General features: G+C 43.5%; 1 protein-coding gene and 1 pseudogene across 7 annotated transcripts in view; one reads left to right on the top strand and one right to left on the bottom strand.

The window, feature by feature from the left end:
• GRIK2 (glutamate ionotropic receptor kainate type subunit 2) overlaps positions 1 to 21,477 on the bottom strand; it is a 778,198-nt gene that overhangs the window by 669,314 nt on the left and 87,407 nt on the right. For 5 of the 7 annotated variants that reach the window (XM_073893709.1, XM_073893712.1, XM_025863091.2 and 2 more), the window contains exon 1: positions 7,998 to 9,006. In XM_073893709.1, coding sequence (XP_073749810.1) covers positions 7,998 to 8,112 — 115 coding nt within the window. In that variant the 5' untranslated portion in view covers positions 8,113 to 9,006. Of the gene's footprint in view, positions 1 to 7,997; positions 9,007 to 13,627; positions 13,753 to 21,477 lie in introns of those variants that run through there. The other 2 variants (XM_073893711.1, XM_073893710.1) reach the window with 2 other exon arrangements.
• Positions 19,081 to 19,667, top strand: LOC112816568 (NADH dehydrogenase [ubiquinone] 1 alpha subcomplex subunit 5-like; annotated as a pseudogene).

Raw genomic sequence — 21,477 nt, 5'->3', positions numbered from 1 at the left:
CAGTGGCATTTGATTTCTCTGTTTTCTCAGTCTCCCCTTCACATCAGTGCTAATCACTCAGCACTCCCTTAGGCACCGGGTATTCTCTTTAGTATCTGAGCATCTCTGTCACAGACAGAATCGATCAATCTAATAAACTCATCCTAACTTTACAGTCTAGGGACTATGTGCTCTCCCTTCCAGAATATACTTGTCTTACAACAAGGCAATGGAAGAGGGCAGATGCGCAACCAAAAGGGAAGACTGACAGAATTACATGTATCTGTGGGGAAAATATCTGAAAGCCACAACCTCCCCAAACTCTTTCTTTAAAAAAAAAAAAAAAAAAAAAAAAAGATTTTATTTATTTATTTGAGAGAGAGAGAAAGCACAGAGGGAGAGGGAAAAGCAGACTCCCCACAGAGCAGGGAGCCCAGTGCAGGGGCTCAATCCCAGGATCCTGAGATCATGACCTGAGCGGAAGGTAGACATAACCAACTGCACCACCCAGGGCCCCTCCCCAGACTCTTTCAGATCTTCACACATAAGCCCTACTGTCTAGTGACCTGGCTCTCCACTAAATCCAGAGAAGAATGTTGAGTTTTTAGTTTAGGAAATAAATGGTTTGAAATCAATCTATAAGCAAATACTATATTTGAATGCTACTATAAATGCAGAGGTACGTCAAAGCCCAAATACAAAAATAACATGAAAAATTTAAAAAAAAAATCTTACAGATAGATTCTGGTGGTCATCTCTAACCTCCTACTCACATCGGTTTTATCAGATGGTTTTTATTAAACCAATTGCTTTTAAACTTGTTGCTTTGAAAATACAATATGAAATGTTCGGCCCTAAAGGTGTGAGACAAAAGAGGCTTACTCGTTTGGGGATCAAGAAAGAGTGAGAAAAGTCTGTGTTCCTTAGAGAACTTGTGGAATGTGGGGCGGGCTGGAGGGTAAAAACTGGTGACCTCTAGGAGGCTTGATGCTTTTGATTTCCACAACTCAGATTTTTTAAAACAAATTTTTAAATTGCGTACAATTAGGGCGCCTGGGTGGCTCAGTCGTTAAGCGTCTGCCTTCGGCACAGGTCATGATCCCAGGGTCCTGGGATCGAGCCCCACATCGGGCTCCCTGCTCAGCGGGAAGCCTGCATCTCCCTCTCCCACTCCCCCTGCTTGTGTTCCTGCTCTCCCTGTCTCTCTCTGTTAAATAAATAAAATCTTTAAAAATAAACAAACAAATAAATAAATTGTGTACAATTAAAATCTTGGAAGTTTTTATATGAAAACTTGGATTTGGGGGTTTCTTTTTGGAATTATCGAAGGAATGGACAGCTTTCAGTAGACAATTCCACAAGGAAAGAAAGAGCTGAAGGGGTGAACAATCTCATAACAGATTGAGGCTTGACTTTTACATTGGGACTGGATGTCCTTCAGTGTTTCCAATGTAAAGCAGGGAACTGCCCTTTTTGGGGGGAGAAGGGACCTGAATGGACTAAAGTGTGGTAACCTGAATGCAGAACTTTCAGTAAGAAGAAAAAAAAAAGGACAAGATTAAAAAGACAACATAAAACATCAAAAACCTATGACTATATTGGGAACTTCTTTATTACCTACCTACTTCTTTATTACCTACCTATTACCTTCTCTACTATAGACAAGCTTTGTTTATAAGTAAAAAAAAAAAAAATACCAATGATGAAACTTTAAAAGTCAAATTTGTTATTTTCAGTTACAGAAAAGAAAGAATTCATCATCAACACTTACCCTCAACACCCTGTATACTCTCAAAGAATTTTAAATGCCTTTTGTGTTTGAAATAAGAGATATAATTCAATTTCTTAGGTCAGCTCTTAAAAATATTTCCTTATTGAAACTTGCTCCTAAACCTAGGTTCACATATATGATGAAGATCTAAAGAAAGCTTATTTAACCTACATTAAATCTTGATAATGTATTAATGAGTCTTTTAAAGGGATAATTTTAATTCCCCAATCTTCAGCCATAAAGACTATATAGTGCTAATCTGCCTTGCCCTTTCGATTAAACTTGTTAAGGGCATTCTATTTAGTCAGCACCCAGAATGGGCCATTAAAATTCTTGTTCAGTAAGAGTTGTGTTCAGTGCTCTGTTGTTTTAAATTCCATTAAATCCAAATGGTCTTTATCACCCCATGACCACCGTGACTTCAATCAGCCAATTTAATTACCTTACAAAATTGTCAGCAGAAGCAACAAAGAAAAACAGGAAGCCCTATGACGTTATCAGATTGAAATCTTCCTCTTTGGTGTTTAATCTAGACCAGTCAATAATGATGATGTGCACCTACTTCCTTCCCTCTCAGGGGCTTTTGACCTTACCTTTCATGCTAAGAGTTAGGGTTTAAGATTCATTTGAAGCACTTCTAGTACCTTGATAACTGGACTATGAATTGAATGCCCAAAGAAGATAATACTACATCATCACCCAAATTCGAGACAATCAACAATTCCATTTCAATACATCAGACCACTCTACCAGGGAAAACCTAAGGTCTCCCACAAACCCCAGGTATTATGGATGCAGTGGATTAATAATTTAAATATAGTGCAACTGAAAAATAGTGAACTGCTTTCTACTGATGTGTAAAAATGGACATTGATTATTTTCAGGGAACAAGTATAAGTAGAACTACAATAACACAGTAAAATCTTAAGGACAGAAAGAGAAAATGAATTCCTCGCCCTTGAATTTCTACTACAAAAGAGCAAAGCAGGGCGCCTGGGTGGCTCAGTTGGTTAAATGACTGCCTTCAGCTCAGGTCATGATCCTGGAGTCCCAGGATCGAGTCCCACATCGGGCTTCCTGCTCAGCAGGGAGTCTGCTTCTCCCTCTGACCCTCTTCCCTCTCGTGCTCTCTATCTCTCATTCTCTCTCTCTCTCTAATAAATAAATAAAATCTTTTTTAAAAAAAAGAGGAAAGCACTTTCTGTATAAAAAAATTTGACAATTAAAATAAAATCAAAGATAATGTTATCTTTATCACAGGCAACACTTTATTTAATGGTAAATAGACTTGAAAAGGCTCTTATAATCAATGATACATCCCCTGTCTGGTCTATGGTATGTTCCTCCTTTGTGTGGGAGCAATTCACATTAACTTTCCTGTGCTGAGTAAATGTTGAAACAGTGTCATCTGAGAATTCAGGGAATGAACACACTGCAATAATCACTTGAATTAAACCAAAGAGCAGAAGGTGTCTGTCTAAAAAATTGTCTACTGACATATAAACCCTGTTCACTTCTGAAAGACAACCTCACAAAGCCTGAAAATGTGTTGAGTCCCAAGTGTCTGGGTGGAGAAGGGGTGCTATTTCTAGAGGACGAAAAGATCGTTTTTCAAAGTCATTTTCTGAAATGAGTGTGCCTCTGTTGATGGATCCCATCAGAGTTAGTCTTTGAAGCTTTAAGAATAAGTGAGAACTTATGTGAAAAACAGAATTTTTTTAGTGGCCGTTGTGTTGGCAATTCTTGGAAAGATTTCCCTCCCCTGCTTTCCAGAGCTCAGCTGAGCAGGTGTTCGGGCTTTATCTGTTTCAAACAGTAGCCGCTATTACTTCCCCATCCCCGCCTCTCAAGAGCCGGTTTTCCTGCTTCCAGATGTAAGGCCACTCCTCCCTCCCGCCCACCTCACCTCCCAAAAGAAGAAAAATCGGTTTCAAAGAACTAGCAGAGAGTGGCGGCTTCTAAGCTCAGTCAATTCACTCACCCTCCTTCATGCTGTAGTACATCTGCTACTAATTATTATATCTGGGAGCACATGGGATGTCCAGCAAATAGGGGGATTTCCATAGGAACTCTTTCCACTCCTTCTCACGTCATGGGTTTTATTATCTGAGCTGTCACCTTCGGCATGTGTGCTGGGAGGTGGCTACGTGCTGCGCCATGGAGTGCTGGCCAGCAAGGAGGTCTGAGCTCAACTGCGCGGCAGGAGACCTCGCCTGCGAAGCCTTTAAAGAAAGCCGTTCTACTGGCAAGCTTAAAAGAAAAGCTAAGTCGAAACAGCTGAAGGAAAGAAATGGCCTATATCTCACACGCTCAGCTTCTCGGATACCACTAGCTTGGAGAAGCTGCCCAAGACTTTGGGAGAAAGTTTGGGTTGATGTCTTCGCTCCTGGCGTTCTAAATGCCAGTTCAGAAAAGGACTGAAAAATAACCCGACCTCGAAGATCGGAAACAAGTGGCAGCTTGAGGAGTGACTGCTCAAAGAAGATGCCAACGCCCCCAAACTACAAAAGGGACTGCTAGCCCAGTATAGCCCCCACCCCGCAGAGCCACTTTTTACCCCCACGCTTTCCCAGGAGCAGAGGTCTGAACGGAACAGGAAGAAAAGGAGTCTACTGTAACAGAAGCAGTGTTCAAGTACTGAGAGCAGCAGTAGTGTAGCAGGGAGACTGTGGTATTGGGGGCACGCCCCCGCGAACGGAAGGATCCTGCCTCTGCCCTTTCCAACTACACTCAAGGCCAGGACGCAGCTGCGGAGACACAAAGGTGCCTCATTTACATAGCCCTGGGACCCACAGTGCCTGGGCAGCGGCGGGGGTAGCGGCTTCTCCCGCACCTGGAAAAGCTGGCTCTGAGAACGTTGGACCTGACCTGGAGTGGGGGAACTGACTCTAACTGTCCGGGATCCACTTTGTCCCCTGATAGCCTCTCACTAGGTGGGCGCTGTGGAGAAGCCAAGATGTGCACAGCCAGGATCGGAGACGGAAACCGCCGCAACCCACGGAGGGGCGCCAGCCCTCTCGCTCCCGAGGAGCTGACTTAGCTGACCATAGGTCCCTTCCCTCACGGTCTTGGGCTGTCTTAAAGCTTAGGGAAACCGCCCTAGGGTCAGCGCTGCGGACACCGTCTCTCAGAGATGTTTGCTATGTGGTACGAGGAACAGGCCCCGGTGCGAAGCTCAGTAGGAGGCAGTCGGGGTGGGAGGGGTGTGTGCCCGGACAGAGGCGCTCCCAGGCGTAGCTGCCTAAGTTTTTTGAGCACTAGAGAGGAGTCATTGTGCCAAAGTGTCAGACTTGCATCGCGAGAGTGCATTTGCCTGTGGGGTGTGTGTGTGTGTGTGTATGAGAGAGAGAGAGAGAGAGGGAGAGAGGAGGGAGGGAGGGAGAAAGAGAGAGATGAGAGAGCGCGCGCAAGAAAGCCCCAGCGCAAGTGAGTGAAGCTTTGTACACGGAAGACCTGCGGGCAGGGGATTGAAAGGGATTAGGCAAGGGTCAGCGCCCTGTGCAGACAGCTCCCCAATCCACAGACTTTGATAGGAGGACACAGGTTCAGGGTCAAGTTACGGCCCTTGGGTGGGGGGAGGGGACGTGGAGGGCGGGGGTTAAGGGTAGAAAGGACAGCATAGAGCCCTTGAGGGTGGTTTTCCACCACCTGACGGGAATTGGGGCTGGCACAGCTTCCTGGCGAGGCTCAGCAGTTGCCATAGCACCGAGGTGGAGTCATAGGGTGGCTGGTGGCTCATAGTCAAGCCTGGTCGGTGGAGGAAGTGGGGAAGGGACTAGATGCCACCTCTTCAGCAGAGGCAGTGCTTCTCACCAGCACCTGGCAGGCCACTTCCCAGGGGTAGCTGTTTCAACAGCAAATCCAAACCCTACCCTTACAAGAAACGGATCTAAGGGTGAGGCTTTGGTTGGTCCTTGGAGTCAAATTTGAAATTAACCTTTCTCAAGAATGGCTTATACACTCTCAACCAACCATCCAGTCCATTCAAAACATGTTTCCCCAGAAGGAAAAATAAATAAATAAATAAACCACTGCATCCAAATAGCCCCAACAGGGGAAATGGCCCAATGATTACAATGTACACAATCCTTCCCCATAACTCAGGTCAGAAATCAGAGAAAATAGATCTCCACGTGGAAGATGTCTGAAGTTAATGGAGAAAATAACAGGTTATCTAAAAACTGAGCTGTTGGTTTGGGTATCAAGGCACTGCAAGAAGGTCTTTGCCTACTCTCCTATTTCTTAAGGACATTCTTAGTAAGCATTGGTCTAGGAAAATATATTTTTGTGTGTATGTCAGCTCTTTTAGAAAGCTGCTACACACTCTGCTACAGTCGCCAAGATTTTTAATATGAAGATATGAAATGATCAGCGAATGTAACAATCTAATGATTCAGCAAATACTGTGCTGCAAGACCAGACCAGCAATAATTAAATCTTTAGAGTATTGGTGGCAGTTTTTCGGCTCCACGTCTTCTTTTTTTTCCCCACTCAGTCCGCAAGCAAACACACGAAGGCACACTCATTCACAAACACATTTCAGAAGATACCTCAGTATTCCAAATAAGTACGTCGTACTACTCAAAATATTGGGCAAAACTACCATACTGCAGCATTTACCATGCTTGAAGGAGAACAGCTGAACTCACACACATTTTCAATGATACAGGGACTTGTTTAATCTCATCCAAAAAAACAGGCATTCCTGTGGACTCTTGTTGCTAAGAGCAACATGCTTAAGTACCATCTAAAGGCATGAAGAAAGCAAAAAAAAAAAAAAAAAAAAAAAAAGCTACAGTAGGAATTTAGATAGAACCTGTTGTCTCTCTCCGTCATTACCAGCCTTCTGGACTCCAGGTGTTTACGTGTTGAATGGGGTGAGGGGAAGTAGGATTCCCTTTTTTTTTTTTAAATATGTGAAAAGCATTCCTACCCTGGTTTCACAAAGCCTGAGAAAGATGAGAGATTTTATCATTACAGAAAAAGCACATGGAAAAAAGGAAAGAGAGGAGATGCTGTTGACATGATGGGAGATGCAGGCAATCACTTCAACTTAAATTTGACTGACTTCATGTATCTGTTTTTATCTCAAAGACACATGCTCAGGATTATATGGTTTCTCGCACTCTTTGGTCTAAATCCACTTGAACTGTCAAAGGAGGAGCCCACAGTGGGAGCGGTTACCTGGTTGGCTTTCTCATCTCTCTTACCTACTTCAGGGAACTTTTCCTGACTAGTTCTTCTCCTACTAAAACTCCATTGGCCATCCAGCTGAGTGTTGCCCACCCTTCATTTCCTCCAAGAAGACCTTCTGACCAGCGTTTTCACGGAATCCCATGTTTAGATTTCCCTTTGAGCTCTAAAGGAACCCCGATTGCTTACGATAGTAATAGATTCCTCTAATATAAAACTGCCACTTGACTTTTTTATCATGCCACAATGAAATAAAGATGCATACGTAGACTCCCATACACAGCTCCTCTCCGCCCCATTCACCACTGTTAATCATTCATTAGATCAGGACAGGTAAGGAAGCTGGGAGAGGAGGACTCACAAGTTAAAAACAAAACAAAACTAAACAACCTTTCTTAGGCCGCTATTTCTCTTTAGCTAAGCAGCTGTCACCTCTTGCTAAGAGAGCCTCTACCTTACAACAATATTTTTCAAAGCCCCGTGTCCCCGTAAGGGCACCAGGGGCTGGAAAAGCTGTGAAATTAACCTAAAAGGCTCTCTGATGACAAAAGAAATCAAAAGGGTTAGCGCCTTTCACTTGCGGACCTGTCCGAGCCCCGGACGGAAGGGGACAGACGCCAACTTCCCACAGAGTTCCCAGATACTGACTCTTCAGCCCCGCAAGCTGAGAGGCGTGGAGCCCTGACGCGCGCTTGCAGCCCGCCAAGCCCGGAAGGCTACCGCCGAGAGAGGCGGACGCAACCGCCGGCGGTGCCCCCAGCATCATCACCGTCTCTGGCTACTGTGTGGAGATAATGCAGCGACCACCACCACACACTGGCACTCACTTCACCCTCCCGGGGCTTTTTTTTTTTTTTTTCTTTTTTTTAATAAAAGAAAGAGAAAAGGAAATGAAAATGAAACGCGGGGTTTCTTTAAAACCCCAGGAGGCTCCGGAGCAGAGAACAGGTCGGAATGCATTGAGCCCACCCGCCTGCCAGAGTGAGCCCGCCTGTTTACATCCGGCTGCCTGGGAGCCGGATACCCCGCAAGAGAAAGAGATGGGGAATCTTACCAAATCTTAATACATGTGTGGTTCCTTGGGAATATCCAATCCACAGTAAGCAGAGCAGGAGTTTAATGGTGCGCCTGAAGACTGGATTACTTAGAATCGGGGAAATAATCTTCATGGTGTTTCTGTGTCCACCCGCGCGGCACCCACTTCCCCGATCTAGCGTTAGGCTCCCGGTTCGGATAGGAATGAGGATGCGTCGAGTGGTGGCCGCAGACACGATCACGGCATGGTCACAGAGAGAGGAAGGAGTCTCCGCTTCCCAAACCCATTAGCAATCGCTGCATGTTCCTCACTCACTGCGCCAAGGAGCAACCTTCCACTGCAAGGGATGGTGGGACATCCATGTTAGTCGGGGAGCATCCGGGAGAAATCCAGCACGCACACCCACAATGTCCGGCCGCGCGAGCCTGGGGAAGCAAAGGAGGAGGAAATCAATAGGAAATCCAGCCTTGGAAACCTCCGAGGCGTCGGTAACGAGCCACGGTCCCAGCACAAAAGGCGCTTTGCTCGCAAAGGTTTTGCCAGGCCCTATTCTACTGCACTGCCGCACAGCTTCTGACGTGAAGCCAAGATTAAGTGAGAAAAATTGAGATAGCTGCTTGCCTGTTAAGGCTCTCCGCCAGCGAGCTTCCCCAATTATCTCTTACGCAACCTATCTCATCGCCCGCCTTGAGTTTCAAGAAAGAAGTCGGATTTATTTACGTGGAGAAAAGTGCTTTTATTTTCCATAAGAGTTCTTGCTAAGAGAGTGACTGGTGTATGCAAGCGGACTTCTTACAATGCACTGATGAATTTTAATAAATGACAACCTAAACCAAAGTCACTTTGCCTAGAAGTTGTAAAAAAGGAAGTGGTCTAAGGCAGAGGAATTTACTGCAAACATAACCTGTGTTTAGGTTGAAAGAAAGTCTTGTTTATATTCTTAAAATTTTGTCCAGGAGTGAATATAGATTAGAGTGCAATTGCAGAAGTCAAGATAGTCTTTAAAAACTTGAGTGGACATTCCTTGATTACTACCCAGGAATAAAAAAATAATTTCTTCAAGTGGACTTTTTAGGAGGAAAAGTGTTGAGTTAAAATGAAGGAATCATATTTTCCCACCCATTTTTTTAGCTCATCTAAAATAATTGTGCCTATATAAAAAGACAATAATGTTTAAGTTGGTATAGCAAACTCCAAAAGCTTCAATAATTTATGCCCAAATTTCTTCTCATTTTGGTTTTTTAAGTATGTTTTTCTTTCAGAGGCAGAATATGGGATCATAGCTTGGGCAACACTGAGTGTCACAGTTTTATCTTAAAAATGCCTTATTATTCTCTAGTGTTCTGGTCAGAAAATTTAGAGTCTTCAACCAGGGACTGTCTTGGCTTTCACCACGTGCAATGTATTCAATGAAAAGAAAAGTACGTAAGTATATATTCTTTTAACATGAAAATACATTTTGCTGTTGAAATAAGTAATATGCTGTCACCCAGGCATAGAGATTAAAATACCCAGTCCTAATATTTTACATTCATAAGTGAAACTGAAATGGTTAGTAATAATGACTAACCATTGTAGTTTATCACTACATATTAGTATTTTAAGTGATCAAGTAGCACGAAACACAAACTGCTGGACTTGTTTCTTAAAATTAATCTGTTTTTCACAACTAACTCACAGGGCATAGGTTAAACCTTATGAAAAAAATATAAGATTCTACCTTATTTGAAGAATATCTAATTTTTTAATAAGGAGGGATATGAGTACTATTTATTCCAGATAGCAAGAAAACGATGTAATGTTTTCATTCCATCATAGTGATTTTTTTCATTCTATTTTTTTCTTAAGGTATTATAAAATGCTGATTTGAGAATAAAGCTACATTTTGCAAAAAGCATTAAGTGGGCATTGACTTTTTAAAAAAATGGAGGCATAACAGCAGTGTCAAAAATAACTATCATGAATGACTAGTTCTGCAGTGTAGCAGGCAATTCAATCAAATAATTTGACTATTTGAGCACTTTAAAAGGAACACCTTGTGCTAAAACCAAGGGTATCTAGCGACTCCTTCAGTCCATGTTTAAAATATCTCTTGTAAGACATGTATAGTTCAATATGTTCTGTATTTGTTGTCTCATTTATCCTATTCTATTTGTTTTTTCTCTTTTTGATCCGAGCAGATATAATAATGACAGCCAGAGCAACAATATTTAGTTTTTTCATCTGTCAACATGATTGATATACACTACCTGAAAAGAGCATGTTCTATTGTAACTAATCAAAATACTGCAGTTTTGCTGTATAGTTAGCATTTAGTAAAACCTGGGAAAACAAAATGTACCATAACTCCTTGTTCACATATTCTGTTAACATAATGGCATTTGATATTACAGTTGTAACTTCTCTACTCAAAACTAGCATTTTAAACTATCTGGCTTTTGTGGGATTATTTACTGGATATCTAGTCGGAAAAGTGAAATATCAAGCTTCCAGATTCATGAAGTTCTTACCCAGTATATTAAACAGTAAAAAGTCTATCATAAATTTTTCTTACTATTAATTGGTCCCCAAAGAACTAATTTTGCACATATGCTAAATTAGGTTCATTTACATCCATCAACTTATCTGAAAGACTTCAGCATCACAGACAACAACTCCACCTGTCTAATTGAACTTCGGCAAGATAGAAGAAGACCTTTCTTCAGGACCGCGGACAGCGCTCAAGGCATTGATTTATTCCGGACTAGTACATTGAAAGTAGTACATTTAATGGGTAATGTGCCATTTGAAGTGACAATGTGAATATTTCTACTACACAGAGTCTGGGAATTTGAATTATTGCATTGTTCACATTGTCAAGAGGACTATTTTGTCAACTGTGTTGTGTGTATATTTCAGTGTGTCTTACTGGGATTGCTTAGCATACCCAGGATGTGCTAATAGTCATCCCTTTCCAGTGCATAGTACTACAAAAGCCATCTACATTAACTGTGAGTTCCCTCATGAGCACTAAACTACTGTTTCTCAGTATTTAAAAAAACACCTGAAAGACCACCAAGAATTCAGAATACTGAATAACATGCTGTCAATATTCAGTGGCTAAAGACATTTCTAAAATGTACAATATTGCTTGAATTCTCCACCTTCAGCTTTTCATCTGTTACAAGGGTAATCAGGTTAATTCTCATTCTTTTTCATTAAACTCTGCTCACTCCCAGGACAAAAACAACAACAACCCTAAAAAAAAAAAAAAAAAAGTCCTAAGATTACCTCCCCAATAATAGAATGGAATAGAATAGATTGTAGAGAAGATACCTCAGAGTAGGGCAATTTTGAAGTTATTGCAAGTTTCTCCCCAATATTGATACCACACACCATAGTTCTAAGTCTATATGAAGGACTGATAAAGTCATTATATACTATTCACTGACCAGACTGAACTCTTTTTAAAATTGTGTCAGTTTTGTAATTTGCTCCTTTCTCAAAGGGAAAAAATACTATTTGGTGTCAGACAATCATACATTTACCAATAGTGAGATTTACACACCTTATTGCATAGTTACATTTGCTTTTTGTCTCATTTTAACCATATGGCAACCTTGATTTCTAGGAGCCAAAGCTCTGTAGGTTCCAAGGTCAAAGCAGAGATGACAAAGAGCAAATGCACACATATATGCACACATAGAAGCTTTATCTAAAGTAAGCCTACACACACACACAAACACACACACACAGAAGGCTGACATGAAGAGATATCAAGCCTATGATAAATTAGCAAAGAACAAAATGCATATCATGTTCATGCAAAGCTTGTTCCAACAACAACAACAAAATGCCATTAGCTTCATCTTTCACTGTGTTTTTATATTTACTGACACTAATGACCTCTTATTCTTGGGCACTATTACTTGAGAAGCAATTTTAGTTTTCTATTCTCCCAGTGAAAATGAATCTTATTCTAGTTAGCTGCCACCTGCTGGGGCATGTACAAATGTGTAATAATCCTTACAGCATAACGTTTAAAAAGACAATGCCTATACCTTTTGCAAGAAACAGCAAATACATATCCCAGGACAACCTGAATTTCAAAGGTGTTTCAAAGGTTCTTCCATGCCATATCTGTATTTAAATTTTTTTCACATGGAATTCTTTCTAAGGATTCTACTTGACTTGTCAGCAAAGTCCTGCTGTTATGTGACATTTGAGAAAACTCATCTTACAGTAACACCTGACCTATTCTTCCATGTGTGTGGTCTGTTGTATGGAAGCTAAGCTAAAATAAACAGGCTGTTCATCCATGGCATTAGACGTGCCAGAGAATAAAGTCAGAGCTACTATCAGTTAAAAACACACTGTTGCATACTTGCACTTCACTCTTTCTAACTATGAATGCTGTGCTATGCAATCCCTTGTGATTCCGAACACATATCAGCTGTTCCACCAACATTCTGCTGCACTGATGATTAAAGACATTTAGAGCTTTATTTTTTAGATGCCAAAAATAAGTGTATCTTAATTAAAGAAACTGAATTGGAATAGCTTTACATGTCCCGGAATCTTTTGTTTTATTTTTAAAAATTTTAGTCTGTGCAATCCCCAGTGGGTTTTAAAATAGAAGAAAACAAACAGGTAAGACGCCAGGCATCATTTATTTCTCAATCATCTTCCTTCTGTGTGTTTCATTTTGTTTGTTTATTTGTTTGTTTAATTAGTTTCTAAGTCCACTGAAACCTGTCTTGATGGTTACAGGAACGGTTCCTATAAAAAGTTAGGCAAATCAAAATTGAAATATTATTATCTATCTTCCAGTAACTAAACTACAAGCTAATTAAGATTCAAATGAATCAATCACCTCTTTTGAAATAAAAATAATCATTAATCCGTAAGGTAATTTCTGATGACAGAATACTTACAGTATGAAGATGAAGAAATGCTAGAAGGTAATCTGTGTGTTACCAAGAGGATAGTAGTAGTAAGTTTTCTAACGTCCGGCCCCTATTCTCTAAACTGGAAATCATTACCTAGGGAGTCTCAGCCTAGGTCGTGGTATTTAGTAAAGGACTCCTTGGAGGTAAAAATATCAGGGGGTGAGAGTCATTAAAAGTTTTTAACGTTTATGATCCACCCTGGTGGGTGACTCCCCCTACCTTAATGGGACACCCTTCGAGTTTTTTTAGAAGCTCTCAACACTGGCACTGGTTAAAATGAATGTCTGTAGTTCAGCACAGAACTAAAGAGCAGGGTTAATGGAAAAATGGGCGGATGGAAAAAAGGCTAGGGAGTTCTTCAGACCCGCAGGCAGATACACAGATTCTTGCCATCTGTCTCTCTTCGCCTCGCGTGAGTCCCAGTAGCTGGGGCCACTTCCTGACACGTCCACTTATTAAATTATTTTATATGGAGAAAGCGAGCGCCCGCAGCCAACTGAGCCAGTTGTATCCTTGACGGGAATTGGTTGAGGCGAGCGGGACAAAGCCACTCGCAGCGAATCGGTCCCGCGGGTGCCCTGAGCGTACCGGGCTCCGCGCTGCTGTTCGCCTTCTTCCTCTCCAGCCCTTAAAAGCCCCTCGCCCACCCCTGGTCCCTCCTGTGGGAACATACACCTCGGGAGACAGCCCAGAGCAGAGCCCACCGGGGGGAGTCCTTACCTCTCGCTGCGGGTGAGGTAGGCAGGGAGGGGGAGGGGTGGTCCGCGGGGAGGAGCAGCCGGAGGAGGTCGGGCGGGAAGTCTGCGGCTCCCGGACAGAGGAGCGCAGCCGCCGGCGCCGAGCGCGAGTGACGGCGGCGGCGGAGACGGAGACCGCGAAGCAGCGGCGGCGGCGGCGGCGGCGGCGGAGACAGACACGCCTCCTGGCGGGGGTTCCTCGCCTCTTGCTTTAAAGGCGCCGCGCTCCTTTCCCCGCGGCCCCTGCACACTCCCAGCGGCTGCGGCCACCAGGGCGCAGCGCTCGCCCCTGGACCTGGACCCCAGGAGCGAAAGTGCGAGAATTCTGGGCGCCTCCAGGCTTGGACGTTAAAAATCCCCTGGCCGGGATTTCATCTCCTGCGCACACCCCCGCCTGCTCTGGGATGGAGGGACAGGGACTGAGATGTTCGGTCAGGGAGTGCTGCAAACCCCCAAGGAATTCGCCTGGCCCTGGGTAGTGACAACACAAACAAGGAGCCCGAGCACATTCGGTTATGGGTGGTGGCTTTTATACCTCTTCGAAGCCATAGCAACGAAACTTCTCTGCTGCCAGGATCGGGGGAGCAGCTGGTAGTCTCCAAAGTGGCCCTTTTAGTCCAACTACTGTAATTTCCCTTTGAGGTTTGCGGTAAAGATTTTGACCTGCGCCTTCCCTCCACCTGCACCTCCTATGTACACTACTAATGCTCTCCCCGCCGCGCTGCCCATACCCACTTAGACGCCTGGAATCCGCTCACCTCACCTCGCCTCGCCTCCGTTGCTGAAAGCAGACACTTCTCCCGAGTGTCAGGGAGAGGGGGTGTTGGCGAGAAGTCTCTGTGACTGTCTGGTGCCTAATGACAAACGGCTTCAACCCCCTGCCCCCCGCCACCCCGCGCCCCACCCAGGTCCTTGAACTATCAACCCAAGCAAATTGCAGAAAGAAGTTGGGGTTTGAGATCTGGTGGGCGCCGAACCTGAGGTCGCAAACTCAAAGGTTGGAGAAAGGACCCTGGAGAGCAATCCCGGCCTGGCGGCCGCCCGTCTAAATTCCCTGGAGGATTTTTTATTGGGCCAGAGGTGGGGAGGAGCACCGAAAACCAGGAATCTTTCCGTGGCTCGTCTTCAGGGAGGAGCCGCTGGCGGCGAGCACTACAGGCTTCCCTTGCTTCTCAGCATAAACGATTAGCTTCTGCAAACAATCTCTGATTTCTGCTCCTCTGGGTCGGATAAGTCAACATCTATTCAATATCATTGCTATTTTATCCTCGGCCCTACGATATTAACTAGAGCAGAGACTTAGCAAGTTTCCCCGGGAGGAAGTTGGCGAGCAGGGATTCGCGAAAAGGTTTAAAAATGAGGCTAAGCGGGCGCAGGCCGCCCCTGGGCCTGGAGACAATTTGCAAACCGGCTCTAAGAGGAAGGGGCCAGGTGAGATCCTACGGAGTCCTCCAGCAGCCCTGATCCCCGGAGGCATTCAAATCTGTAATTTTGAAGGCCCAGAAGTAGAGAGGCTCTGCGTCTCCAGGCACTGATTGTCTTGGCTGGAGAGGAGAGTTTGCCCTTTGGTTGCTTCTTTCTTTGCAACCCCCTTACAATTAAGCCCCCCGCCGGAGCCTGGCTCAGCATTGCCACCCTGCACGCCCTGGGGCTGGCGCCTGATTCAGCCTAGTCCTGCAACAAACCGAAACGGTCCTGCCAAACCCTACCTGGCTCTCAAGCAAAACCACCCGTCTGTAGCTTCTTGGACACCACTGCGGAATCTCTGTGCCTCCTACATGCCTCCTGCGCCCGCCCAGGTTGGGGAGACTCAGGACTCAGAGAGGTTAAGGAAAGATTAGTTAGCGGCAATGGAGAGTCTGTTAGTCATTTAAAGATCCAGGGGGTGGCAGGGAGGCTCCTGTAATTAAGTCAACAGCAGCCTTGTTGTACGGAGTAAATAAATAGTCAATGACTCCATTGTGCCTCGTGGAGCGGGCAGCACAGACGCGTGACTGGCTCTGGGCGCCTGGGCTCCAGCTGCTGTGACCTGCAGCCTAATGGGCCCTCGAGGCACAGCCCAGTTTGGGCCAGGCCCGGAAAAAATACCCTATTCAGTCCCATTCCCCCCCGCAGGAGGAATGGAGACAACTTGTCTCCTGGCCAAAGACACTCTCCTTGTCATCACAGAATCCCGCTTCCCCACTTCCAGGGAGGGAGGAGCAAAATGCTCCGCACAGAGTAGATTCCAGAGCAAATCCCTGGGTGAGGGCATCCCGCTCTGTTGTGTTGTGGCTGTGAGAGAGTAGAACAGGGAGTGTGTCTCATTTGACTTTAAGTGTTCAGCATAAGGTTTGGCATGCAGTGGGTGCTGAATGAAAGAATGAGGGGATTACTGGATCAACCTTCCACATTCCACACTGTTGTCCCCTCCCTCCTTTTATCTGGGAAAGGAGAGGCTTCAAACAACTTCCTCTAAGTGCTGTGTGTATTCTTAGAACCTAGTCATAAATTTCTTTTCCAGAGCAACCAGGACACATTTATAAAGAAAGAAATAACAGGCACCGGCAAGGGCGTGGAGGGCAGGGGAAAGAGCTAAGAGAGTGAAACAAATCAGAATTATGCATGTTGTGACAAATTCATTTCCTCAATAACAAAATGTTATCTGAATTCTAATGAGAAAAGTAGAATACCAAGGGAGCATTAGACCACACACACCCATTTAACCAATTTCAAAATAAAATTCAACACTATAAGGAGATATTTTCCATAATTTATTTCAGTGTTTATGAGGTTATACTTTAAGGAATCAGACCCTAGTTCTCTTTAGGGGCAACAGTGAAGTTTTCCTTTTTCTTCTCCATTCCCAGCCATCCATCCGTAAGAATTAATCTTCTGTCTCCGAGGAGGGTCACTGAGGCCCTCAGCTAGAGTCCTATGCAGGAACCACCTGTCCTCCCTTTCTTACCTCTTAAAGTACTCTCAGAACTTTAGCAGGTCTACAATTCTGCCTCCTGAGGGCCCAGCAAGGACCAGTCTGGATTCCCAAACTGACTACAGGTTTTGTTTGTTTGTTTGTCTTCTCCGTCAGCTTTGTTTATATTGAATTACAATCAAAAGGTATTCCTTTGGATCATTTAGTCCCAACCCTTCATCTTACAAGCCACACAAAACAAAGCAAATCAGAGAAGTGACTTGCTCAGCATGCGGCAGAATGAAGACTGCCTCCCAGCTGTGTACAGCAGCATCAGGCTGTCTCCTGCCATCCTCTTTCAAAACTTAGAATCATATGAAGTTAAGACTAAAAGAGACTTCAAGGACTTCTACTCTATTTCAGGGTCACAGAACTTTCTCTCATCTGGAAAAAAAAATGTACACGTTTACATAGCCTTGAAATTTTTCATACAGCAATAGGAGATGCACATATCCCCTGAAACTAATTGTGGGGGAATCCAGTCCCTAGATCCTAGGCTAAAAACCTCCAATCTCGTCCAACAACATCATTTTACAAGCTGGTGAAATCTAAGCAGCAACAACAAGAACTTTAGAGTCAGAGCGCATTAAGGACAATTCCTGGATGCTAGGTGTCCTGATTCCCACTTGTCCCCACTCCCTCAAGTCTTCTTAGCTGTAATTGGACATAAATTACACTGAGGTATTAATAACTCATAATGACTTAATGGATTTTTCTCTCAGAATAATATCTGACCTTGAAGAATGGATCTATTATTCATCTCTGAAACCTCTCAGTGTATTTACTGAGTACATACTCTCTGTCAGGCAGTGCTCTAGTGCTAGCAAATAACAGTAAACAAATTAAACAAAAGCCCTGCCCTCACTGAAGGCAGTTTAGTGGCATGAAGATAAATAATAAACAAATAGACACGCAAATATATAAGATGTCGGATAGCAAGGAGTGTTATAGAGAAAACTAAGGCAAAGTGAGCAGAATAGGGCATCTTGGGAACATGGGCATGTGGGAAGGTGTTGTTTTGCATAGAGTGGTCAGGGAAGGTCTCCCTGAGTAGTTGACATTGGAGTAGAACTCAGAAGGAAGTTAAGGGAGAGATCTATGTACAAAGTTGGAAGAAGAGGAAACAGCAAGTGTCAAGGTCCTGTGATTGGAACAAGTGTAAAGCCCCTAAGGAAAATCAGTGAAGCCAATTCCCAGAGATGAGACAGGAGATTGATAAAAAAATCCAGTCAAGAGAGGGTTGGGTCCTAGAGGAGTTTGGATTTTCCACTAAAAACAATACCGAAGCTTTGGGAGGTAACTGACCAGAGGAGAAGTATGATCTGACATAAATGTAAAAGGATATCTCTGGCTGTACTATTAAGATTGCCTACACTTAACAAAGGGCAGCGTGTAAGCAAGACAACCATTTAGGAGGTTACTGTAATAATCCAGAGAAGACCCAACTGTGGACAACACCAGGACAGTAGCATGAGGAGGGTAAAAAAAAAAAAAAAAAGGTGGTCAGATTACAGATTATTTTTAAGTAAAGCTGAGAAAACCAAGATTTTTCCCAAAAGCCTGGTGAGTAAAGTAATCTCCCAAATGAGTGACTGCTCAGCTCTGCTAAATGCTGCTGATAGGTCAAAGGAGTGAGTGCCAAGAATTGGCCACTTGATTTAATGATGTGGGAGCCACTAGTGAGCTTGATGAGAGCATGCTGGAGTAGTGGTAGATATTAAAGCATGCCTAAAATAAGTTCAGAAGAGAATAGGAGGAGAGGAATTGAAGAGGAGAATAAAACCATTTTTCATCCAAGGAATTTTTCTCTAAAGTAGAGAGGAGAAACAGAGCAGTATCTAAAGGACAAGGTGGAGTCAAGGGATTTTAATTTAAACAGAAGATAATACAGAATATTAGTATTCTGATGGGAGTAAATCAACTGATATTAGAGAAGAGATGGATGGATGTCCTTAACTAGTAAAGAGAGGATGGGATTGAGTAGACAAGCGAAGGGGTTAGCCTTGAATAGAAGGGTCCATTAATTCAAGTAACAGGAGGAATTGGTAATAGGTAAAGTGGATTGTAAGTGTGGTGTTGAGGGCCTACTTTTGCTATGTGAGCTCTAAAGCCCCATGCCAGGCTGCCTTGCTGAATAGACACCTTCCTTAACTATTCTCTGGTTCCTACCATCCTAACTCTCATAAAAGTGACTGCTTGCTTGGTGAGGATACAGAGAAGCAAGACCAGATCAAGAAAGCTGATAGAATTAGTGGGGTCACTCTTCAGTAGAAGTTTTGATATAGCTGGGGTAGTGAAGAGAGTGAATGAGTTGAAAAGGTAGGAGGTAATGGTTTAAAAGTTGTTAGTACACTTGAATTTAAAATTATAGAGAGGATATAGCTTTGGATAATGATAAAAATCCAGGACCTCATTGTTAAAGATAGGGACTAGTCACATGTGGCTATTTAAATTTAAACACTGATTAATTAAAATTAACTGTCATGGTGAGTTTGTTGAAAAAGACCACCAGCCTTGTGGGACTGGCTGTATGTGAGAGTCCACACAAAAGGCTAAGAATACTGTATACAAAGATTCTTAAAAAAAAAAAAAAAAAAAAGATTTACTTACTTATTTTAGAGAGAGTGTGTGTGTGAGCACCCAGGGAAGGGCAGAGGGAGAGGGACAGAGAGAATCCTGAAGCAGACTCCCTGCTGAGCGGGGAGTCCAATGCAGGGCTGATCCCAGGACCTTGAGATCATGACCTGAGCCGAAATCAAGACTTCACTGCTTTATCGACTGAGCCACCCAGGCACCCCTGTACACAAAGATTCTTGGTGATCTTGAGCAAATTCTTAAAAATTCAGCGTATAGAAAGTATGCAGAACAGATTACAAATGAAAAGCTTATTATGGTTAAAGCAGAACCAGATGCTAAGAAATTAGAAGACTAACTTCAGGGTGGCCAACTAGAAGAGGTGATTCTTCAGGCTGAAAATGAACTAAGTCTGGCAAGAAAAATGATACAGTGGAAACCATGGGACGCTTTGGCGGAAGAGCCTCCTGTCAACCAATGGAAAGGGCCAATATAATCATTATTAAATGATAGTGTGTTGATGGAAAACTGATGTAATTAAATGTTCTGTTACATAAAAAAAAAATACAGTTCCTCAGTCACGTCAGCCACTTTTCTAATGGTCACCTGCCACGTGTGTCTGATGGCTACCATACTGGGCCATCAGACACGTCGGATATAGAATATTTCCACCATTATAGGAAGTTCTGGTAGGATAGTGCTGGAGGAAGTCTGGGAGTGGGTGATGGAGGTAGGTAGAGGACAAGACAGTTAGAGGAGTAACGGTCTAAGGAGAGAAGCCAGGGTATTAGAAGTATCATTGATTTGGATATCGAAATCATCAATAATGACCACAGGAATAGTTCTGGTGAGAGTGACAATGAGATGTCTTCAGGGAATGGACTGCAAGTAACATCGGTACAGAAAGGAAGGTTAACAAGTGGTAAATTTTGTTGGCATAAACTTAAAGTTCAAGGGTTTTAGGAAGGAGGAGTGAACACTGATATCTGGAAGCAGCAAGAACACCTACTCCATCTCCAGGCCCAGTGGCAGCAGAGGAGAGGAAGAGAAACAACCATCACATGAGAGGTCTGCAATTCTCTGAAGGAAAAATTCAGAGAAGAAGCTGGTAACAGACTAAAAATTCACAGGGGTACAGGGGGAGGGTTTTGATTTGGGGATCTACATAGCAATTTGGAGATAAGAAGTCAGATATGGGATGATCTCCAAGCCCAAGGCCTCCTTGTAAGGGCTGATATAAATAGAAATGAAGGTCAAGTTGGGGTTAAGCCTCATGGTCTCCAAGGCATATTATAGAGCTGAGATTGCCTTATTGTGGGGTAGATGAGTCGGATTGTTCTGGGATCCTCTTTTTACTTCTGCCTGTGAAGGTATGGGTCAGGGAAGGTCATTGTTGCCAGACCTCAGAACTCTTGAGACTTCTGCCTGCTATTATTCCTAAAGGAGATGTCCATCCATTGTCTGGGGAAGAAGAGGTGGCAGGGAGAGATATGAACACCTCCTCCGGTGTATTTTCTCCCTCTTACCATGAATGTAGAACATACAATTGATCCTCTTTATCTTGGAAAACAACACATCTAGACTCAACAATTCTATGAGACCTCTGGACCACCTGAAATGACCAAATCATTAGCTTATATAGTCAGTCCATTGCTTCATATGTAAACCTGTTTCCACTCAATATATTTCATATTTACTGCATCCCAACTTTATCAGAATCAAAATTTGGTCACTTAGTCACTTTATTTTTGCCTGGATTCCTAGGATCGTACCAAGACCTAAATACTCCTCAAGTACCCTACTTGGCTGACTTACAAATCTTCAAATGTTCCAAAGATTCTCACTCACCCTTTCCATCCGTATAAATTTTAGTTTCCTGAAGTTATTTTGTACTGTCTCCCCTCATCCACCTCATTACTACTGTCCCTTCTCTCACTAATTTCTATACCTCCAAGTCCTACTCAACCCCTGGCTAAATAAGTACTTTTTTTAGCAAGTATTTATTGATTATATACTGTGTTTCAGGGAAATGAGGACAAAACAGTGAGAAAAAAATGTAGACAGTACCCTTTGTAAGGTATTTCTAAAGACATATGGTAATTTCTGTTAGCAAAACTAGGACATTCTTGCTTCTCCCTTTGTAGGAAGCACTGATATAAAGGCAGAAATGGGGCGCCTGGGTGGCTCGGTCGGTTAAGTGTCAGACTTTTGATTTCAGCTCAGGTCATGATCTCAGGGTCGTGGGATTGAGGCCCCACATTGGGCTCCATGTTCAGCATGGAGTCTGCTTGTCCCTCTCCCTCTGC

The sequence above is a fragment of the Callorhinus ursinus genome, unplaced genomic scaffold, assembly GCF_003265705.2.
Source record: "Callorhinus ursinus isolate GAN/ISIS: 27379988/994484 unplaced genomic scaffold, GSC_fseal_2.0 scaffold6, whole genome shotgun sequence".
Classification (NCBI taxonomy): domain Eukaryota; kingdom Metazoa; phylum Chordata; class Mammalia; order Carnivora; family Otariidae; genus Callorhinus; species Callorhinus ursinus.
Note: the sequence above shows the minus strand (reverse complement) of the source record. Positions and strands in the feature narration are given on the sequence as shown.